The sequence below is a fragment of the Mobula hypostoma genome, chromosome 10 (assembly GCF_963921235.1).
Source record: "Mobula hypostoma chromosome 10, sMobHyp1.1, whole genome shotgun sequence".
NCBI lineage: Eukaryota > Metazoa > Chordata > Chondrichthyes > Myliobatiformes > Myliobatidae > Mobula > Mobula hypostoma.
In genome coordinates, this window is record NC_086106.1 from 8525543 (window position 1) to 8543758 (window position 18216).

Consider the following 18216-nt stretch of genomic DNA (forward strand, 5'->3'; position numbering starts at 1 on the left):
CAGCAAAAATTCATCAGGATATTTCCCGAGACGTTAAGTTTCCTAACCTGGTGTAGGAAGAACAATCTCTGCTCGGCTTTCCGAGTGATGAGCGTAACATGCTTGTCCCACTTAATTATATTGGGACATTGGGACATTAGGACATGTGGCAATAATAATCTAGTAACAATATCATTATCATTATGTGTCGTGTCAAATGATGTTTATTTCTCCAGAGCCTTACTCTGCTAAAATCTGTGTTTGAAGTATATTTAATGAGGAAGTCTCTACTCAAAGTTCAAAGAATATTTACTATCAAAGTACGTATATGTCACCATATACAACCCTGAGGTTCATTTTCTTGTGAGTATCCTCAATAAATCCAATAACTGTAATAGAGTTAATGAAAGATCACACCAACAGGGCGGACAACAAACTGTGGAAATACAAAACAAAGGACATGGTAATAATAAATAAATAAACAATAAATATTAAGGGCATGAGAGGAAGAGTCCTTGAAAGTGAGTCCATTGGTTGTGGAGCAGTTCAGTGATGGGGCAAGTGATGTTGAGTGAAGTTACCCCCTTTTGTTCAGGAGCCTGATGATTGAGGGGTAGTAACTGATGCTACCTGAACCTGATGCTGTGAGTCCTGAGGCTCCTGTACCTTCTTTCTGATGGCAGCAGTGAGAAGAGTGTATGCCCTGTGTGGTGCAAGTCCCTGATGATGGATGCTGCTTTCCTTGAACAGCGATTCTTGTAGGTGTGCTCAACGGTGGGGAGGGCTTTACCCATGATAGATTGGACCGTACTGCTTCCATGAGCTGAGAATTCCACATATCTGGTATTCTCTGGGAAAAGCCATTCGTTCTTACCTCCATCAAAGTCTATTCTCCTGAATCTATGGCTATGTCCCCGCATTCTTGTCTCACCAACCAGTAGGAACAACTTTCCTGCCTCTACCTTACCTAACTTTTTCATAATTTCACGTGTTTCTATGAGATCCTCTCTCGTTCTTCTGAACTCTGGCATGCATTGTCCCTGGCGACTCAATCGCTCCTCGTACTCCAACCGCATAATGTCAGTATTTTAACTGCACCCTTTCTTTGTCTCCTTCTCGCAGACGAGCGTGATGCTGTCCAGAAGAAAACCTTCACCAAGTGGGTGAACTCCCACCTGGCGCGAGTGCTGTGCCAAATCACGGACCTTTACGTCGACCTCCGCGACGGCTGCGCGCTGACCAAATTGCTGGAGGTTCTGTCAGGGGAGCAGCTGGTACGTTGACATTCACGAAGGGTCTTAGCCTTAAACTTTGACTATTTCCCTCCACAGATGCTCCTGTCTTGCTGTTCCTCTACACTTTGTGTGCGTTTTGCTGTAGATATCCAGCATCTGCAGCCTCTCTTGTGTTGGATGTTAAGCATCACTTGACACTTGGCCAGTGTGCCTTGAGTGAGTGGACCTCAGTCCAGGACAGGTTGAGGGGTCAGGTGTAAAGGCTGATTTATACTTCTGTGTCAAATGGACGCCGTAACCTACGCAAGTGGCCTACGCGCATTGTGCGCATTTCTACTTGTGCGTTGGTGTGTCTGCTTCGCTCTGCAATTCGGGCACATCACGCATGCGCACACAATGCTTCATGGTCATGGTAGTCTTCCTCGGGGTAAACAAGTTTAAAGCGAGCGTCCTTTCTCTTAAAAGCGAAATGTGTCCTCCATAATTTCGGAGCTCTGTAAAGCTTTATGGAAAGCATTGCAGCCAGAGTTCCTTCCCTGCCCTTCAGTCGCCCAATGAGAAGCTATTGCAGCGTAGGAGGAAATGCGATGCTTCCAAACGGACCAATCACAGTTTTTGCGGTCTGCGTCGCCGCGGCGCGCAGTTACATTTTGGGAGAGGTGCGTGTCAGGCTACGACGTAGGGATCCGCGTCGGCTCTGCGTAGGGTTCGTGGTGACACCGTACCTACGGTGTCAATTTGACGCAGAAGTATAAGTCAGCCTTTAGGGTTGAGCCAGTGTTGCCAATCCAACTGGATAAAGTCGTCGTCGTAGATGGGTGGGGTTGACTAACATTCATGTAACATAGAAATCTGCAGCATTTAACAGGCCCTTCGGCCCACAATGTTGTGTTGACCATGTAACCTACTCTAGAGACTGCACTAGGGAAATTCTAGGCATAGGCATAGTCCTCTATTTTTCTAAGCTCCATGTACCTATCTAAGAGGCTCTTAAAAGACCCTATTGTATCCACATTCAGCACCACTGCATTGCCGGTAGTGACGTCCCTGACATCCCCTCAGTACCCGTTTCAGCCCCGGGAAAAAGCCTCTGGCTATCCACATGATCAATGCCCCTCATCATCTTGTACACCTCTATCAGGTCACCTCTCATCCTCCGTCGCTCCAAGGAAAAAAGGCCAAGTACACTCAACCTATTCTCATAAGGTACGCCCTCCAATCCAGGCAACATCCTTGTAAATCTCCTCTGCACTGCCTCTATCGTATCCACATCCTTCCTGTAGTGAGGTGACCAGAACTGAACACAGTACTCCAAGTGGGGTCCGAACAAGGTCTTACATAGCTGTAACATTACCCCACGGCTCTTGAACTCAGTCCCACGGTTGATGAATGCCAACACACCATACGCCTTCCTAACAACACTGTCAACCTGCGCAGCAGCTTTGAGTGTCCTATGGACACAGAACCCAAGATCTCTCAGATCCACCATGCTGCCAAGAGTCTTACCATTAATATTATATTCAGTCGTCAGGAAGACAGAATACACAACGGGGCATAATTTTAAGGTGCTTGGAGGTAGGTACAGTGGGGGGATGTCAGAGGTAAGTGTTTCACGCAGAGAGTGGTGGGTGCGTGGAATGCACTGCCAGTGACGGTGGTGGAGGCGGATACAATTGGATCTTTTAAGAAACTCTTAGATGGGTACACGGAGCTTAGAAACACAGAGGGCTAGGCAGTAGGGAAATTCTAGGCAGTTTCTGGAGTAGGCCATTTCAGCCCTGGGAAAACACCTCTGGCTATCCACATGATCAATGCCTCTCATCATCTTATACACCTCTATCAGGTCACCTCTCATCCTCCGTCGCTCCAAGGAGAAAAGGCCAAGTACGCTCAACCTATTCTCATAAGGCAAGCCCTTCAATCTATTCCTCTTTCCCTTGCGCAGCCCAAGCCGACCCGGGGCCGGATGCGGATTCACTCCCTGGAGAACGTGGACAAGGCCCTCCAGTTCCTGAAGGAGCAGCGGGTCCACCTGGAGAACGTCGGCTCCCACGACATTGTGGATGGGAACCACCGCCTCACGCTCGGCCTCATCTGGACTATCATCCTGCGGTTTCAGGTGCGGAGTTCGCAACAGAGCCACCGCTGAAGGTTCTGAATGGGTCATCTTGGGTGGGATACCTTACACGGTTTGAGCGAGAGGTGAGGGGAAAGCTCTTGAGGACGGCCCAAAGATCTGTGCTGAGAAGAAGGGTGTTTGAGAGACTTGAAAGGTGCTGGTGGATGTCACTGTGGAGGGGCGCTGGACCTTTGGAAAAGTTTCAAGGTCACAATAAATTTATTGTTAAAGTATGTGCAGCCCTTTCACTGGGGCTCGTGTACCGCTTGTCTCGTTAGCTAACTCTGCTAACACCCGCGTGACTCGGCAGTGAGAAGGCCACCTTACAGAACCAAAATTCATCTAGGGTCAGTATGACTTGGGGTTCAATCAAACTGGAAGGTCAGGATGTTCCAGTTAAGGAATGCTGATTGTAGCAAATGCTGTGTAAATCCTACACTTACATAATTATTGGTTGCCAAGAATTGATGGATTGTATGCCAGTATAAAATTACAAAGAAAATATATTTACCAATTTTCATCTTTATCAAACAATTAATAGGAAAAGAAAGAAAAAAATAAATGAAAAGGCCCATTACAGCTAAGCAGTAAACATTGCACATAAACGTTGGAGCTCGTTTCTTTTGTAGCTGGGTTTATCACTTTACTCACGGCGCTGAATTCCCATCACCAACCACAGGTAGAACTTTCTCTTCTCCATCTCACAAAGCGCTCTTTGCAGTAGGGTCTCCCCTTTAGATGGGATTCACCCCAAGTGTCTTCCCTGGTTCTCTTCTCTCTCCACCTCCCTCCAAAAGACCACAAACCAGCTTACTGTTCTCCAGAAATCTCATTCCACCCGGCTCTTTAGAATCTTCTCTTGCATCCCACTGGGCAGAAAGTTACAGCACGTGCCCAGACAGCCCTGATTGGCTGACAGAACATTCCTAAGTCGGGCAACGTGGCCGAAGCCAAAACACTCTTGCTAGCAGGGCACACGGTTTTTACAGGAAACTGCTAAAATAAAATTACCTCACAGCATAGCAGTAGAAATCTTACCCAGGGCATTATATTTATATATGTTACCGTATGCTGTATTGAGATTCATTTTCTTGCAGATGTTTACAGAGATGTAAAGAAGTGTAATAGAATTTATGAAAAATGATACAAAAACAAAGACTGACAAACAGTTGGGTCCTGGTAGGTTGAGGGAGGGGGTGGGTAAAGGTTTGGTGGTTGGAGCTGCTGGAGTAGAAGGACTTGTGGATGAAGGGCTAATGACCAAGGAGGGAGTGGGAGAGGAGACGTGTTTTGCTTTCTTACCCCTGGGATAAAGGTTGGAAAGTGACTTCATACCTAACGAGGGAAGTTCTCATTGAAACCTACCAACTGATGAAAGGCCTGGATGGAGTGGACTTGTGTGTTACTGCTTGTTATGCCATGGTGTTTAGGGCAGCAATGTGGGTCCTCCACCTCTGTCAGTGTTCAGGACTTCCTTCACCATGTGGGTAGCTTCCTCTCTGTTTTCACTACTGTCAGTCATGCAAGTCCCGGGCTGAGACTCAGGAATAACATCAAACTCAGGTGTGGGATTGTTGTTTCAATAACAGTGTTGTTTCACCAGTCAGGGTTGTTAGCCCTGAGCTGAACCCCCGAACCTGGTGGACCACTCTTGGTCTGACCTCTACCCTTTGACCTGTTTGGCATGGGTGACCTTACCAAGAGCCAAAGAACCAAGCCCTGACTCCAGCCAGCATTGCTGTCCGGATCATTGAGGCAGTCATGCCTCCAAACCCTACAACGAGGTGACCTTTCCCCTCACCACCTCCTCCCACTGTAGGGTATCAGAGACCCTTCCATTCTAACTGAGGTGACCCATTCACAGTGGTCTTCTTGGAGGAAAACGGATGTGCAGAGGATGTTTCAATTTGTGGGAGAGTCAAGGACTGGAAGGCACAGTCTCAGAGTAAAAGAACTTCCCTTTAGAAAAGAGACAAGAATGAATTTCCTTGGCCAGTGCAATCGGCGGAATTCATTGCCACAGATGGCTGTGGAGACCAAATCATTGGGAATGTTAAAGAGGACGTTGATCAGTTCTTGATTATATAACCATATAACAATTACAGCACGGAAACAGGCCATCTGGGAGAATGGGAGAATGGATCAATTCATGATAAAATGGCGGAGCAGACTCGATGGGCCGAATGGCCGACTTCTGCTCCTTTGTCTTAAGGCCTTATGGTCTTATCTCGGCCCTTCTAGTCCGTGCCGAACGCTTACTCTCACCTAGTCCCATCTATCTGCAATCAGCCCATAACCCTCCATTCCTTTCCTGTCCATATACCTATCCAATTTCTTTTAAAATGACAACATCGAACCTGCCTCTACTGCTTCTACTGGAAGCTCGTTCCACACAGCTACCGCTCTCTGAGTAAAGAAGTTCCCCCTCATGTTACCCCTAAACTTTTGCCCCTTAACTCTCAACTCATGTCCTCTTGTTTGAATCGCCCCCACTCTCAACAGAAAAAGCCTATCCACGTCAACTCTATCTATCCCCCTCATAATTTTAAATACCTCTATCAAGTCCCCCCTCAACCTTCTACGCTCCAAAGAATAAAGACCAAACTTGTTCAACCTTTCTCTGTAACTTAGGTGCTGAAACCCAGGAAAAATTCTAGTAAATCTCCTCTGTACTCTCTCTATTTTGTTGATATCTTTCCTATAATTCAGTGACCAGAATTAGTCAGGGTGTCAAAGGTTATGGGGAGAAAGTGGGAGAATAGGGGTGAGAGGGAAAAATAAATCAGTCATGACGGAATGGTGGAGTAAGCTCGATGGGCCAAAATGCTTTCATCTGCTCCTGTTTCTTGCTGAGGTAAAGAAGAAATCCTGGATTAACTTTGTCGCCTTTTTGTCCTATGGATTAGATACAGGTGATCAAAATTGAAACGGAAGATAATCGTGAGACCCGGTCAGCCAAAGACGCTCTGCTGCTGTGGTGTCAGATGAAGACGACAGGGTGAGTGCTGGGAGGGTGGGGTGTATCAGACCACTTCGCGAGCCTCGAAAGTCCCGGGGAGGTTGGGAACCCCCCTTCATTTCTGCCACGATGTTTCTGACAGAGGCTTCCCTGATCATTATGGTTGGTGCTGTGCCCACCAATTTCTTACCTGTGCACCCCCAGAGTTGGGTGTGTGTGGATTGATTGGTGACCACCAGACAATGCCATTCAGGAGTTTGACCTGAATTGGAGGTTGTGTGGCTATGGCTGGGCAGTGGGAATTGTCATTATGATTAATTTTGTGGCATTAACCAATAAATAGTCTGCTTGTACACAGTATGAATGTCCACAGGGAATTATTGTTATTGTTCCTTTTCACACCTTGCATCAGGCGACATTTTTGACATTTCCCGAGTATTTGACTTTTTTTTTTTATGAGGCTCAGTTGCTAGCTCGATGCTCAAACCGGCACAGGTGAAAAATGTGCAAGGAGCTGGCTGGATTCGAACTCCGGACCATTTGCTTCAAAATCCAGTGCTGATACCACTACACCACCATCTGCAGAGAATGGGCCAAGCTCAAATAACAGTCAGGGCCTAGTACAGGGTGAGGAATGTGACTGCTTAATGTAGCATTTGTGCGCACTGTACATATGCGATCTTCGCTGTGCAGGGTGCAATGTGCTTGGCCTCCCCATTCCTCCTAACGATTGCTCACACAGGCCCATCTGTGCTTCTGATGGCAGAGAGGACGTTGTTCCTACGCTCAAGGTTTTAAGGATGGCTTCTTCCCCTCTGCTATCAGATTTCTGAAAGGTCCCCGAACATAAGACCACAAGACCATAAGACTTAGGAGCAGAATTAGGCCATTTGGCCCATTGAGTCTGCTCTGCCATTCAATCATGGCTGACCCCTTTTCCCCATCATCAGCCTTCTCTCCGTAACCTTCGATGCCATGTCCAATCAAGAACCTATCAAGCTCTGCCTTAAATACACCCAAAGACCTGGCCTCCACAACTGCCTGTGGTAATAAATTCCACAAATTCACCACCTTCTGGTTAAAGAGTACAGTCGACATTTTGGGCCGAGACCCTTCGGCAGGACTGGAGAAAAACGCCGAGGAGTAGATTTAAGAGGTGGGGGGAGGGGGAGAGAGAAACACAAGGGTGACAGGCGAAACCTAAAGGGGGAGGGATGAAGTAAATGGCTGGAAGTTGTTTGGCGAAAGAGATACAGGGCTGGAGAATGGGTGAGTCTGATAGAAGAGGACGGAAGGCCATGGAAGAAAGAAAAGAGGGAGGAGCACAGGAGGGAGGTGATGGACGGGCAAGAAGATAAGGTGAGAGAGGGGAAAGAGGGATGGGGAATGGTGAAGGGTGGGGGGGGAGTATTAGCGGACGTTCGAGAAATTGATGTTCATGCCATCAGGTTGGAGGCTATGCAGACGGAATATAAGGTGTTGTTCCTCCAACCTAAGTGTGGCCTCATCATGACAGTGGAAGAAACCATGGATGGACATACCAGAATTGAGATGAGAAATGGAATTAAAATGGGTGGCCTCTGGGATATCCCACTTTTTCTGTCAAGCTGTCTCCCAATCTACGTCAGTTCTCACCAACGTACAGGAGGCCATACTGGGAGCATCGGACGCAGTATATGACCCCAACAACCTCATAGGTGAAGTGACACCTCACCTAGAAGGACTGTTTGGGGCTCGAAATAGTAATGAAGAGGAGTTGTAGGGGCAGGTGTGGCATTTGTTCCGCTTGCAGGGATAAGTCAGTGCTGATAAGCCTGATTCTGATACGGGTCTCTATTATGGACTGAGAGTGGGAAGGGGGCAGGGAGAGGGGAATCATTGTTGGGAAAGAGGGGAGCAGGAAGTATTAGAGAGACATTTTGCAATGATCAATAAACCAATAGTTTGGAATCAATTAACGTTGCATGGTGTCTCAGGGTTGGGTGTGTCTGTACACGCCCCTGATAATCCTCTGCCACCCATCCCACACCCCTCCTGCAGCACTAAACCCTGCCATTCCCAACAACCTTTGCTCCCACTAACTTTACATACTAGCTGTCCACTGCATGTTGACAATTACACTATGGTGCAAAAGTTTTAGGCACTTTAACTGTATATCTGACTTTTGTAAATATAAGACTTCTGCACGGTGCTATAGATGGCAGTGATAATAGACCAGCAATCTATCGCAATGCAATGAGTACCTAGGTGCCAGTTCCTGTTGGTTACATTGGCATGGATGTACTCTGTGTTGCCTAGGTCCTTGGTGAGGGATAAGCCCTTGCCTGGCATGTGTACTTGGCTTGGCAATGGTTAATGGGAACCCCAAGCTTGCTTCCATAAGATTCTCTTTCACGGAGACATCAGCTAGTGGTGACTGTCTCTCAGGACAGTACACCCCATCCACCTCCTCACAATACCTGACCATGCCCGGTTCCTGGATATCCTAACGACGGAAGTCATAATTGCCACACCTACTGCAATCAGTACCCAATCCCACTGGGCGTCTTATCCCAAGGACCATAAAAAACAGTTTTTTTTCTTCCCTAAAATAAAAAAAATGTAGGAAGTGCAGCATCTATGGAAGGAGAAATTGTAATTGCTTCAAGTCCATTGTTTAAAAGGGGGAAAGAGAGTGAGGTTCGATTGGAGCATGCGGTGGGAAGTTTGAAGTGCAGAATACTTTTCCCATCTCACCGCTGTTGCTGATTAAGTTTGTCTTTTCGGCAACCAAGTAAAATCTTGGCCTAAGTATTTCTGATTTCTCGTTGACAGATATCCTGGCGTGAACATCCAGAACTTCACCAGCAGTTGGAGGGACGGACTTGCATTTAATGCGCTTATCCACAAGCACAGGTGTGGGGCACGGGGCGGGTGGCTGGTTTGTTGGGGCCGATGCCATTGGGGTTTGAGGGCTGGGAGCTGGTTCCTCGAGCCTTGGAATTTGGGTTTGACGTTTTCTGGGTTCAGGGTTCTGGGGCTTGCAGCCGGTCATGCAGTCATCCCCCCGAGTCCTAACCCCGGAACCTAGAACCCAGAGACTGAGCTTTGGACTGGTGTTGGTGCTTGGACTAATTCTTGAGCTGAGTCTTGGGTCAGGGTTGAGTCTCTGGGGACTGGTGTTCGGATTGTTGAAATCATAGGAACATTACAATCTGGAAGGAGATCAGATTGTACCTGACCCGCCCAAAAAAAAAAGAGCTGCCCATTTGTAGTCACAACTTACACCAGTGGGTGCAGAGTCCTGTAGCTTTCAACTCCGTACACATCCGAGTGACGCAGTGTGGAGTGGATTTCTAACCACAAAATATTCTGCAGATGCTGGGGTCAAAGCACCACGCACAAAACGCTGGAGGAACTCAGCAGGCCCCGAAACGTTGACTGATTGTTTCCATGGATGCTGCCCGACCTGCTGAGTTCCTCCTGCGTGTTGTGCGTGTTGGAGTGGATTTCTGCCTCTCAAAGCTTAAACCAACGTCCTCACCTATCCTCCAATTCCAACATTACTTCAAATCACGAGAGGGCACAGTTTTAAGGTGCTTGGAAGTAGGTACAGAGAGGATGTCAGGGTAAGTTTTTTACGCAGAGAGTGGTGAGTGCGTGGAATGGGTTGCCAGCGACCATGGTGGAGGTGGGTACAATAGGGTCCTTTAAGAGACTCCTGGGATAGGTACATGGAGCTTAGAAAAATAGAAGAGTATGGAAATTTCTAAAGTAAGAACATGTCCGACACAGCATTGTGCCCAAAGGGCTTGTATTGTGCTGCAGGTTTTCAATGTTATACAGTATGTTCACAGTCTGGTTTTGGAGTGACTGTTAAGGGAAATTTAGCCCCCTAATTGCCCTGCCAGGGCTCGAGGCAGATACACATGGAACATTTTAGAAACTCTTAGACAGGCACATAGATGATAAATGGATGGCTAGGTCAGCGGGTAGGTTAGTGGGGTGGAGATACATCTCTACCAAAGGAGGTGTAACTCACTCCTTCCCTCCGCAAGCCTGCAGGACACCCTTGGGCAAGGTGTAGCACCTGCTTCGCCACCTCGATCAGGTCGCATAAAGCCATGGGAGCAGGTGGTGGGTGGTCGTATGAGCAGCCAGTGCAGATCACAAGTCCTGGTTATGTGACCACTGACACCAGGCAGACAATCTCTGAAGAGTGTTGATAATGGCTGGAGGAAGGGGGTGTCACTCGTCTTGTAAAGACACTGCCCAGAAGAAGGCAATAGCAAACTACCTGTGTAGAAAAACTTGCCAAGAACAGCCATGGTCACAGAAAGGTTATGATCACCCATGTCAAATGGCATGGCAGAAAATGAACAAATGATGAAGGAGAGGAGGGATAGATTGATAGTAGAGTGAGTGATAAGGTTGGCACAATATCGTGGCCCAAAGGGCCTGTAATGTGCTGTCGTGTTCTGTTCTGTGTTCCAATCTTTTTCATATTTCACTTAAAACTGCCCTCACTTTCTTTATTCCAAAGTAATCAATCCCAGACTACACAAACTCTCTGAGGCTGGCATAGTGGTGTAGTGGTTAGCACAACGCTTTACAGTACAGGTGACCCGGGTTCAATTCCCGTCGCTGCCTGTGAGGAGTTCTTACCTTTTCCCCGTGACCGTGTGGGTTCCCTCCGGGTGCTCCGGTTTCCTCCCATAGTCCAAAGGCATTGGTCATTGTAAATTGTCCCGTGATTAGGGTAGGGTTAAAACGGGGGCTTGCTGGGCAGTGTGGCTCGAAGGGGCCAGAGGGCCTGTTCTGCATTGTATCTCAATAAATCAGTCAATCACTCAGCTCCAATGCAGACACATCATTCTAATAATGATGAGTCCACAACTCGACAGAGTGCTCAAGCTGAATAGAATTCTAGTTTAGTCTGCCTGCTCTTGGATGCTGTGCATCAGCTAATAAATAGAAACATCCTGTGTGCTTTTTAATATCACCTTATCGACTTGACTTGCCACCTTTAAGGATCTGTGTACATACACTTTGAAGTTCCCCGATTCAAAGTACATCTAGTATCAAAGTATGGATGCAGAATACCACTCTGGTATTTGTCCTCCTATAGGCAGCCACAAAACAAAGAAACACCAGGGAACTCGATCGGGAAAACACTAAACACCCAACGCGCAAAAAAAAAAGAACAAATTGCGTAAGCGGACAACACATAGAATATCAAACATCAAAGAGTAGTGTTCATTTTAGTTCAGTTCGGTGCCACGCAACTAGTCCCATTGCAGGTCGCATTGCAAAACGTTCTTTGCTGAAGCACCCCAGACCGATCAAATCGCTCAAAAACAGTGGAATAAAAGAGTAACCAGAATCCAGGAACACATGCAACATGAGCCTGAAAGTCCCCCGAATTGTGTCCACAACCTCTCCAATCAATCCTTGCAATGTGGACCGCAAGACTCCTGCAATTTCCACTGACAGCAGCCAACGGGAGGGAAAGGAAGAATGGTCAAACGCAGGGAGATGGCGCTAAACACCGCGCTGTCTTCCACCCTTGTCCTCATCTACTTCAATTTTGCTCAATGCCTCAGTTGGAGAAAAGCATTGGAATCAATTGTGAGCTCGCGCCCCGTCTCCAGGCTCCCATATCATTCAACATTGCGGCAGGCAGTTGTGGAGGCTAAGTCTGTATGTATATTTAAGGCGGAGGTAGATAGATTCTTGATTGGTCAGGGTATGAAGGGATGGGGGGAGAGAGGTCAGGAGACTGGGGCTGAGAGGAGAAATGGATGAGCCATGATGAAACGGTGGAGCAGACTCAAAGGGCCAAATGGCTCAATTCTGCTCCTGTGTCTTCTGGTCTTTTGATCCAATATCCCCTCTGAATCTGCAAACTTCGCAGTTGACTATGATGAGAAAAAGTTTCTTTATCAATGGTTCAATTTAGTATTAGGGAATGTATCAAGTATATAACCTTACTCTTCGCAGACATCCACAAAACAGAGGAAAAAGCCCGAAGAATGAATGACAGATAAACGTTGGAACCCCAAAGCCCCCATCCCCCTCCCACGCACAAGCACCAACAAAAGCATTAACTTCTCTACCCAGCTTATATTTTTATATACCATAGGCTGCCCTCTCTCACCACTTCCCCTGTTCTCAGAGAAACAAAACCAGTAGAAGTTGAATAATGAGGAAGAGGTATAGCGGGACCTGAGGAAGACCTTTTTACCCGGAGGGTGGCTGAAATCTGGAACAGTCACCCCGAGAGGATGGTGGAGGCAGAGACCCTCACAACTCAAGAATCAAGAGGAGAACTTGGTGAAACGTACAAGATCCTCTGTGATTGGGACAGAGCGCATGTGGAGAGCATGCCTCCTCTTGTGGTTGTATCTGGAACTAGAGGTTACAGTTGATAAACAAAGGGGTTCTCAAGACAGATCAGACCACGTTCTTGCTCCCAGTGATGGAGAGTGTTTGGAACTCCTAAAAGGATTAAGTAAACAGAATGTTTTAAAGGCAGAAACAGATTCTCAATGAGCAAGGGGGTTGTAGCAGTTCCTTGAACAAACCAGCATTGCTTGGGTACTAAGTACAGTGGGGGCTAGTGGGTTTTAATCCTGTATGACACACTGTCTAATTCCAATAACAAAGTTCCAAAGTCTAAGAGTACATTCAATCTTTAATTAAGAAATAAGCAAAGAAACTATCTTGATGGGATAAATCCCACAAAAGTTAGTGGATACCGCCCAGTACATCACAGATAAAGCCCTCCCAACCATTGAGCACATCTACATGAAACGTTGCCTAGAAAAGCAGCATCCATCATCAAACATCTTCACCAAGGCCATGCTCTTTTCTCACTGCTGCCATCAGGTAGAATATACAAGAGCCTCAGGACTCTCACCACCTTAGTTCAAGAACAGTTACCACTCCTCAACTATCAGGCTCTTGAACAAAAGCGGACAACTACATTCACTTGCCCATCCATTGAGATGTTCCCACAACTGGTGGTCTCACTTTAAAGACACTTTATCTTGTTATCTCACATTCTGGTTATTTATTGCTATTTATTTACACTTGGATTTGCACAGTTTGTTGTCTTCTGCACTCTGGTTGATCTTTCATTGATCCTGTTATAGTTACTATTCTATAGATTTGCTGAGTATGCCCACAGGAAAATGAATCTCAGAGTTGTATGTGGTGACATACATATACTCTGATAATAACAATTTACTTTGAACTTTGAAACTAATAAAACTAGTGATATAACAAAATAAACAGTCTTAGTTATTAAATGCACTTAATCCAAGTGTTCTTAAATATATTCAAGAAAATTCAAACGTATTTAACCTATTCAAGCGATTTTAAATGTGTTTAAGCTTTCATTGGCAGCTAACAGAAAAGATATCACCCCCTAGCTCACTCCCTTAACTCAACACAAAACCAAACTGGCCCCCAATGACAAAAGATAAACTCTTTGCTTCTAAAACGCCCCACCCACATGACTAATTGCCCATAATAAACGTGCAACACAAAATACAACACAGATAGAAAATAGATATGTGGCTCCTACAGGGATGAAAGTTTATAGCAAAGTTGAGGTTACATTCAAATCAGCTGGGATCTTATTAAATAGTTGAACACCCCAGACTGGGTGATCTACTCCTGTTTGCTTATAACATCTCCAGTTCCATAACCCTGCCTCCTCTACTGATCCTAGGTTCCATCTTCCCTGTCGTCCTGTTATCTCCGTACCTCTGAATCCAGGCAGACCTCCGGGATTTGTGATGTAATAACCTGCATGTTTGACCCTTTCAGGCAAGATCTTATTGACTTCAGCAAGCTGCAGAAGTCCAACTCGACCTTCAACCTCCAGCAGGCATTTAGTGTGGCTGAGCAGAGACTGGGTGTTGCCAAGCTGCTCGATCCTGAAGGTATGACCCCAGCATCCCGCTTTAACCTCTTCCCTGGGTGAGGGTCTGTGTTGCGTTGCTGATCTGTGGTGTGGTGTGCTGTAGACTGTGCGGGTGATGCTGCATTGTCCAACCAATCTATAGATTACCCATTGGCAGTAAATACCAGTTCCACATGTCCGAAAATCTATGCTGAACCTGTCCTGGGAGTGTGTGATGGGACAGTGTAGAGGGAGCTTCACTTGGTATCTAACATGTGCTGACCCTGCCCTGGGAGTGTGTGATGGGACGGTGTAGAGGGAGCTTCACTGTGTATCTAACCCATGCTGTCCCTGCCCTGGGAGTGTGTGATGGGACAGTGTAGAGGGAGCTTCACTCTGTACCTAACCCGTGCTGTCCCTGTCCTGGGAGTGTGTGATGGGACAGTGTAGAGGGAGCTTCATTCTGTATCTAACTTGTGCTGTCCCTGCCCTAGGAGTGTGTGATGGGGCAGTGTAGAGTGAGATTCACTCTGTATCTAACCTGTGCTGTCCCTGTCCTGGGAGTGTGTGATGGGACAGTGTAGAGGGAGCTTCACTCTGTATCTAACCCGTGCTGTCCCTGTCCTGGCAGTGTGTGATGGGACAGTGTAGAGGGAGCTTCACTCTGTATCTAAACCGTGCTGTCCCTGTCCTGGGAGTGTGTGATGGGACAGTGTAGAGGGAGCTTCACTCTGTATCTAACCTGTGTTGTCCCTGTCCTGGGAGTGTGTGATGGGACAGTGTAGAGGGAGCTTCACTCTGTATCTAAACCGTGCTGTCCCTGTCCTGGGAGTGTGTGATGGGACAGTGTAGGGGGAGCTTCACTCTGTATTTAACCCATGCTGTCCCTATCCTGGGAGTGTGTGATGGGAAAGTGTAGAGGGAATATTATACCCACCTTTGCAACTTATTTACCAGAAATTGCTCTGTAGCCTTCTTTGCCTTGCCAATCCCAGAGACCCAGGGTGTACTCATTCCTTGGGTGACCAAAAGTTAAGGAGAGCCTGCAGCGAGCCAGGAGTCACTGTGTACTCCCTCTCCAGGGATACCTGGGCACAGTCGTCTCCTTGGAAAATTGTCGGAATGGATCAAAGCTGGCCCCACCGCCGACTGCCTGTGAATGACCATGTTGGTTATGCCGAGGAAAAGATGACTGAGGAGGTCCTCCACTGATCTGCTCTCCTTCTGACCAGGTTTCTGGTGCCAAAGCACTGTTAGAAACTAAGCAACAGTGCTTCAAATGTTCAAACACAGTCTGCAGCCTCTACTTTATTAGGAGTTTGAAGAGATTTGGCATGTCAACAAATACACTCAAAAACTTCTATAGATGTACTGCAGAAAGCATTCTGACAGGCTGCATCACTGTCTGATATGGAGGGGCTACTGCACAGGACCGAAAGAAGCTGCAGAAGGTTGTAAATTTAGTCGGCTCCATCTTGGGCACTAGCCTACAAAGTACCCAGGACATCTTTCGTGAGCGGTGTCTCAGAAAGGCAGGGTCCATTATTAAGGAACACCAGCACCCAGGACATGCCCTTTTCTCACTGCTACCATCAGGTAGGAGCTACAGAAGCCTGAAGGCACACACTCAGCAATTCAGGAACAGCTTCTTTCCCTCTGCCATCCAGTTCCTAAATGGACATTGAAGCTTTGGACACTGCCTCACATTTTTTTAATATATAGTATTTCTGTTTTTGCACGTTTTAAAAAAATCTATGCAATATATGTAATTGATTTACTTGTTTATTATGTTTTATTTATTTTTTTTCTCTTTGCTGGATTATGTATCGCAAACTGCTGTTGCTAAGTTAACAAATTTCACGTCACATGCCGGTGATAATAAACCTGATTCTGATTCTGGTCTCTTGGAAACTGTGTATAATGTAGTCCAGGCTCCAGGGCAATTTTGGATACCCTGGGAGTCCAGAAAGCACCTCAAAATTCTTGGTAGCCATGAAATGAAGAAAGAAAATAAAAGAAGGGCAGCACGATCATCAGCCCCCAAATCCCTCCTCTTGTACAAATGAAACAAACAAAAACAGAACAGGTACAGCGACCCCAAAATCCCTCCTGCCGAACAAAAACATGAACAAAAATGGTACAGGCACATCAACCTCCCTCCCCTTCCAAATCTCCCTCCCCGCACAACAAAAAATGAGAAAGATCAGGTGAAAAAACACAGAATATAAAAAACTATAAGTCTGAAAAATAGTCTATAGTCCAAGTTCACATCCAAAACGCAGAAAAACCTGGGGAGCACTCTCCGGGTCCATTGGCAGACCTTCCCTTCTCCGTAGCAGATCGACCATAAGACAGGCAGCCGGCACTCACCCTCCACACTCGCCTTGCTGCTTCAATCTCCCTTGCTGCTCAAATCAGCGAACAATGGAAGCTTGATTCAGTGCAATGGAGTTGAACACCAGCTTGCGCCCCATCTTGCAGCCCACCCGCCACGAGGTTCGCTCACGCTGCCTCTGTCTCACGGAGACTGCTGTGCGCTGAAGCACCCAAACAATCTTCAAGCTTCTGTATTTGCCTCGATGTTTCAATTCTCTTCGTCGCTTAAATTGACGAAATGGAGTCGAACATTGGCTCACAGTCTGCACGCCATGAGGTTCGTGCACGCTGCCTCTGCCTCCCGGAATCCTCTTGGAGACTGCAGAGCACTGGAACACCCAAATGATCTCCAAACTACAAATCACAGGCTCGAACAGTTCCAGAATCTCATCCAAGATAAAAAAAAAACGTTAAAAAGTAAAAGTGGCATGTATGGTTTCGTGATCTAGCCAAAAGATGTGAACCGAAGGAGCATTATACGCAGGTAACTTGACTATCAGGTATTCAACAAGTAATCAAAGTCTATACAACAGGAAAGTCTGAGTGACTTTTAGGCATTTGAAGATGGTAGGTTTTGATTTCAACCAATTTCCCCCGGGATCAATAAAGTATGACTATGACTATGACTAAAAAGGGACAGGAAGGTTAAGTGGGTTAACAGGAAGTCGGAGATTGAATAGATTATGAGGCGAGGGTTTGTTTCAGAGAGCTGTTGGGATTTGAACCCTCTCCCAGATAAGTGGTGGAAGCTGGAGAACCTTGTGCAGGTGGCAGAAGTGGGAATAGTGATCTAAATATGACAGTCTTTCAAAGGTCCGCACATTGTCCTGTGTGGCGCGGTACAGGGTGGAAATTTGTTCGCGGATGGACCAGTGAGCAGGAGGGCCAATTTCTGTTCCGTACTAATCTTGACCGGAGAAGCTGAGTGTGCACGTTGAAGGCCGATTGCAAAACTCATTGACCTCAATGCCCTACTGTCGACGGGTTGAAATAGTGGAACTTCCATCAGCTTAAACAGTGAGGTCCAGGCTGTTGTTGATAATGAGGAAGGCTGACCTCATGCTTGGTTTAAATTGTTCTGTGATTCTCACAATTTACTTGCAAACGTTTCGTCACCATGCAAGGAGTCCTCATCAGTGCACCTTTGTCCTCCAAATGCCTGGCCTGTAAGATCCAACGTGGGGACTGCAGCAACTATTGTATTGGCCAAGCTGGGAGAAAACCTTGCGCAAGGATCCATGGACTTTAACATGGCCAACTCTCCCTAGTCTCTACCCATGAAGATCGAGAGGGACACAAATTCGACCGGGCATCGGTGAAAGTCATGCCACAAGCAAACATGTGGCATACGAGAGAGTTCCTAGGAGCCTGGTTTTCTGCAAACAATTCTGTAAACAAGTGTATAGATCTCGATCCTATTTATGAGCCGATGTGGGCAAAATTCCAGACCACAACGCACACTGTTTGCCACGCAGCCAATCAGCGATGAGATTTCCTCCCCATGTCACAACTGGGTTCCTGAAATGATATCCAGTCAGCTGACTGATAAGTATATAAAGGCCAAGCGTTCGGAGGACAGACCACGATTAACAGCACACAGGTACCGTCTCCTTGTCTGGTGACAGAACGTTTGCAAGTACATTTTGCCAAGATCGGAGAA

At 46.7% G+C, this 18216-nt stretch overlaps 1 protein-coding gene across 6 annotated transcripts in view; it reads left to right on the forward strand.

The window, feature by feature from the left end:
- The window catches only part of LOC134352634 (spectrin beta chain, non-erythrocytic 1-like), a 223155-nt gene that overhangs the window by 24471 nt on the left and 180468 nt on the right, over positions 1-18216 (forward strand). For all 6 annotated transcript variants that reach the window (XM_063059956.1, XM_063059955.1, XM_063059954.1 and 3 more), the window contains 5 exons: positions 1102-1253; positions 3160-3333; positions 6240-6331; positions 9107-9187; positions 14105-14220. In XM_063059956.1, the coding sequence (XP_062916026.1) occupies positions 1102-1253; positions 3160-3333; positions 6240-6331; positions 9107-9187; positions 14105-14220 (615 nt within the window). The remainder of the gene's footprint in view (positions 1-1101; positions 1254-3159; positions 3334-6239; positions 6332-9106; positions 9188-14104; positions 14221-18216) is intronic.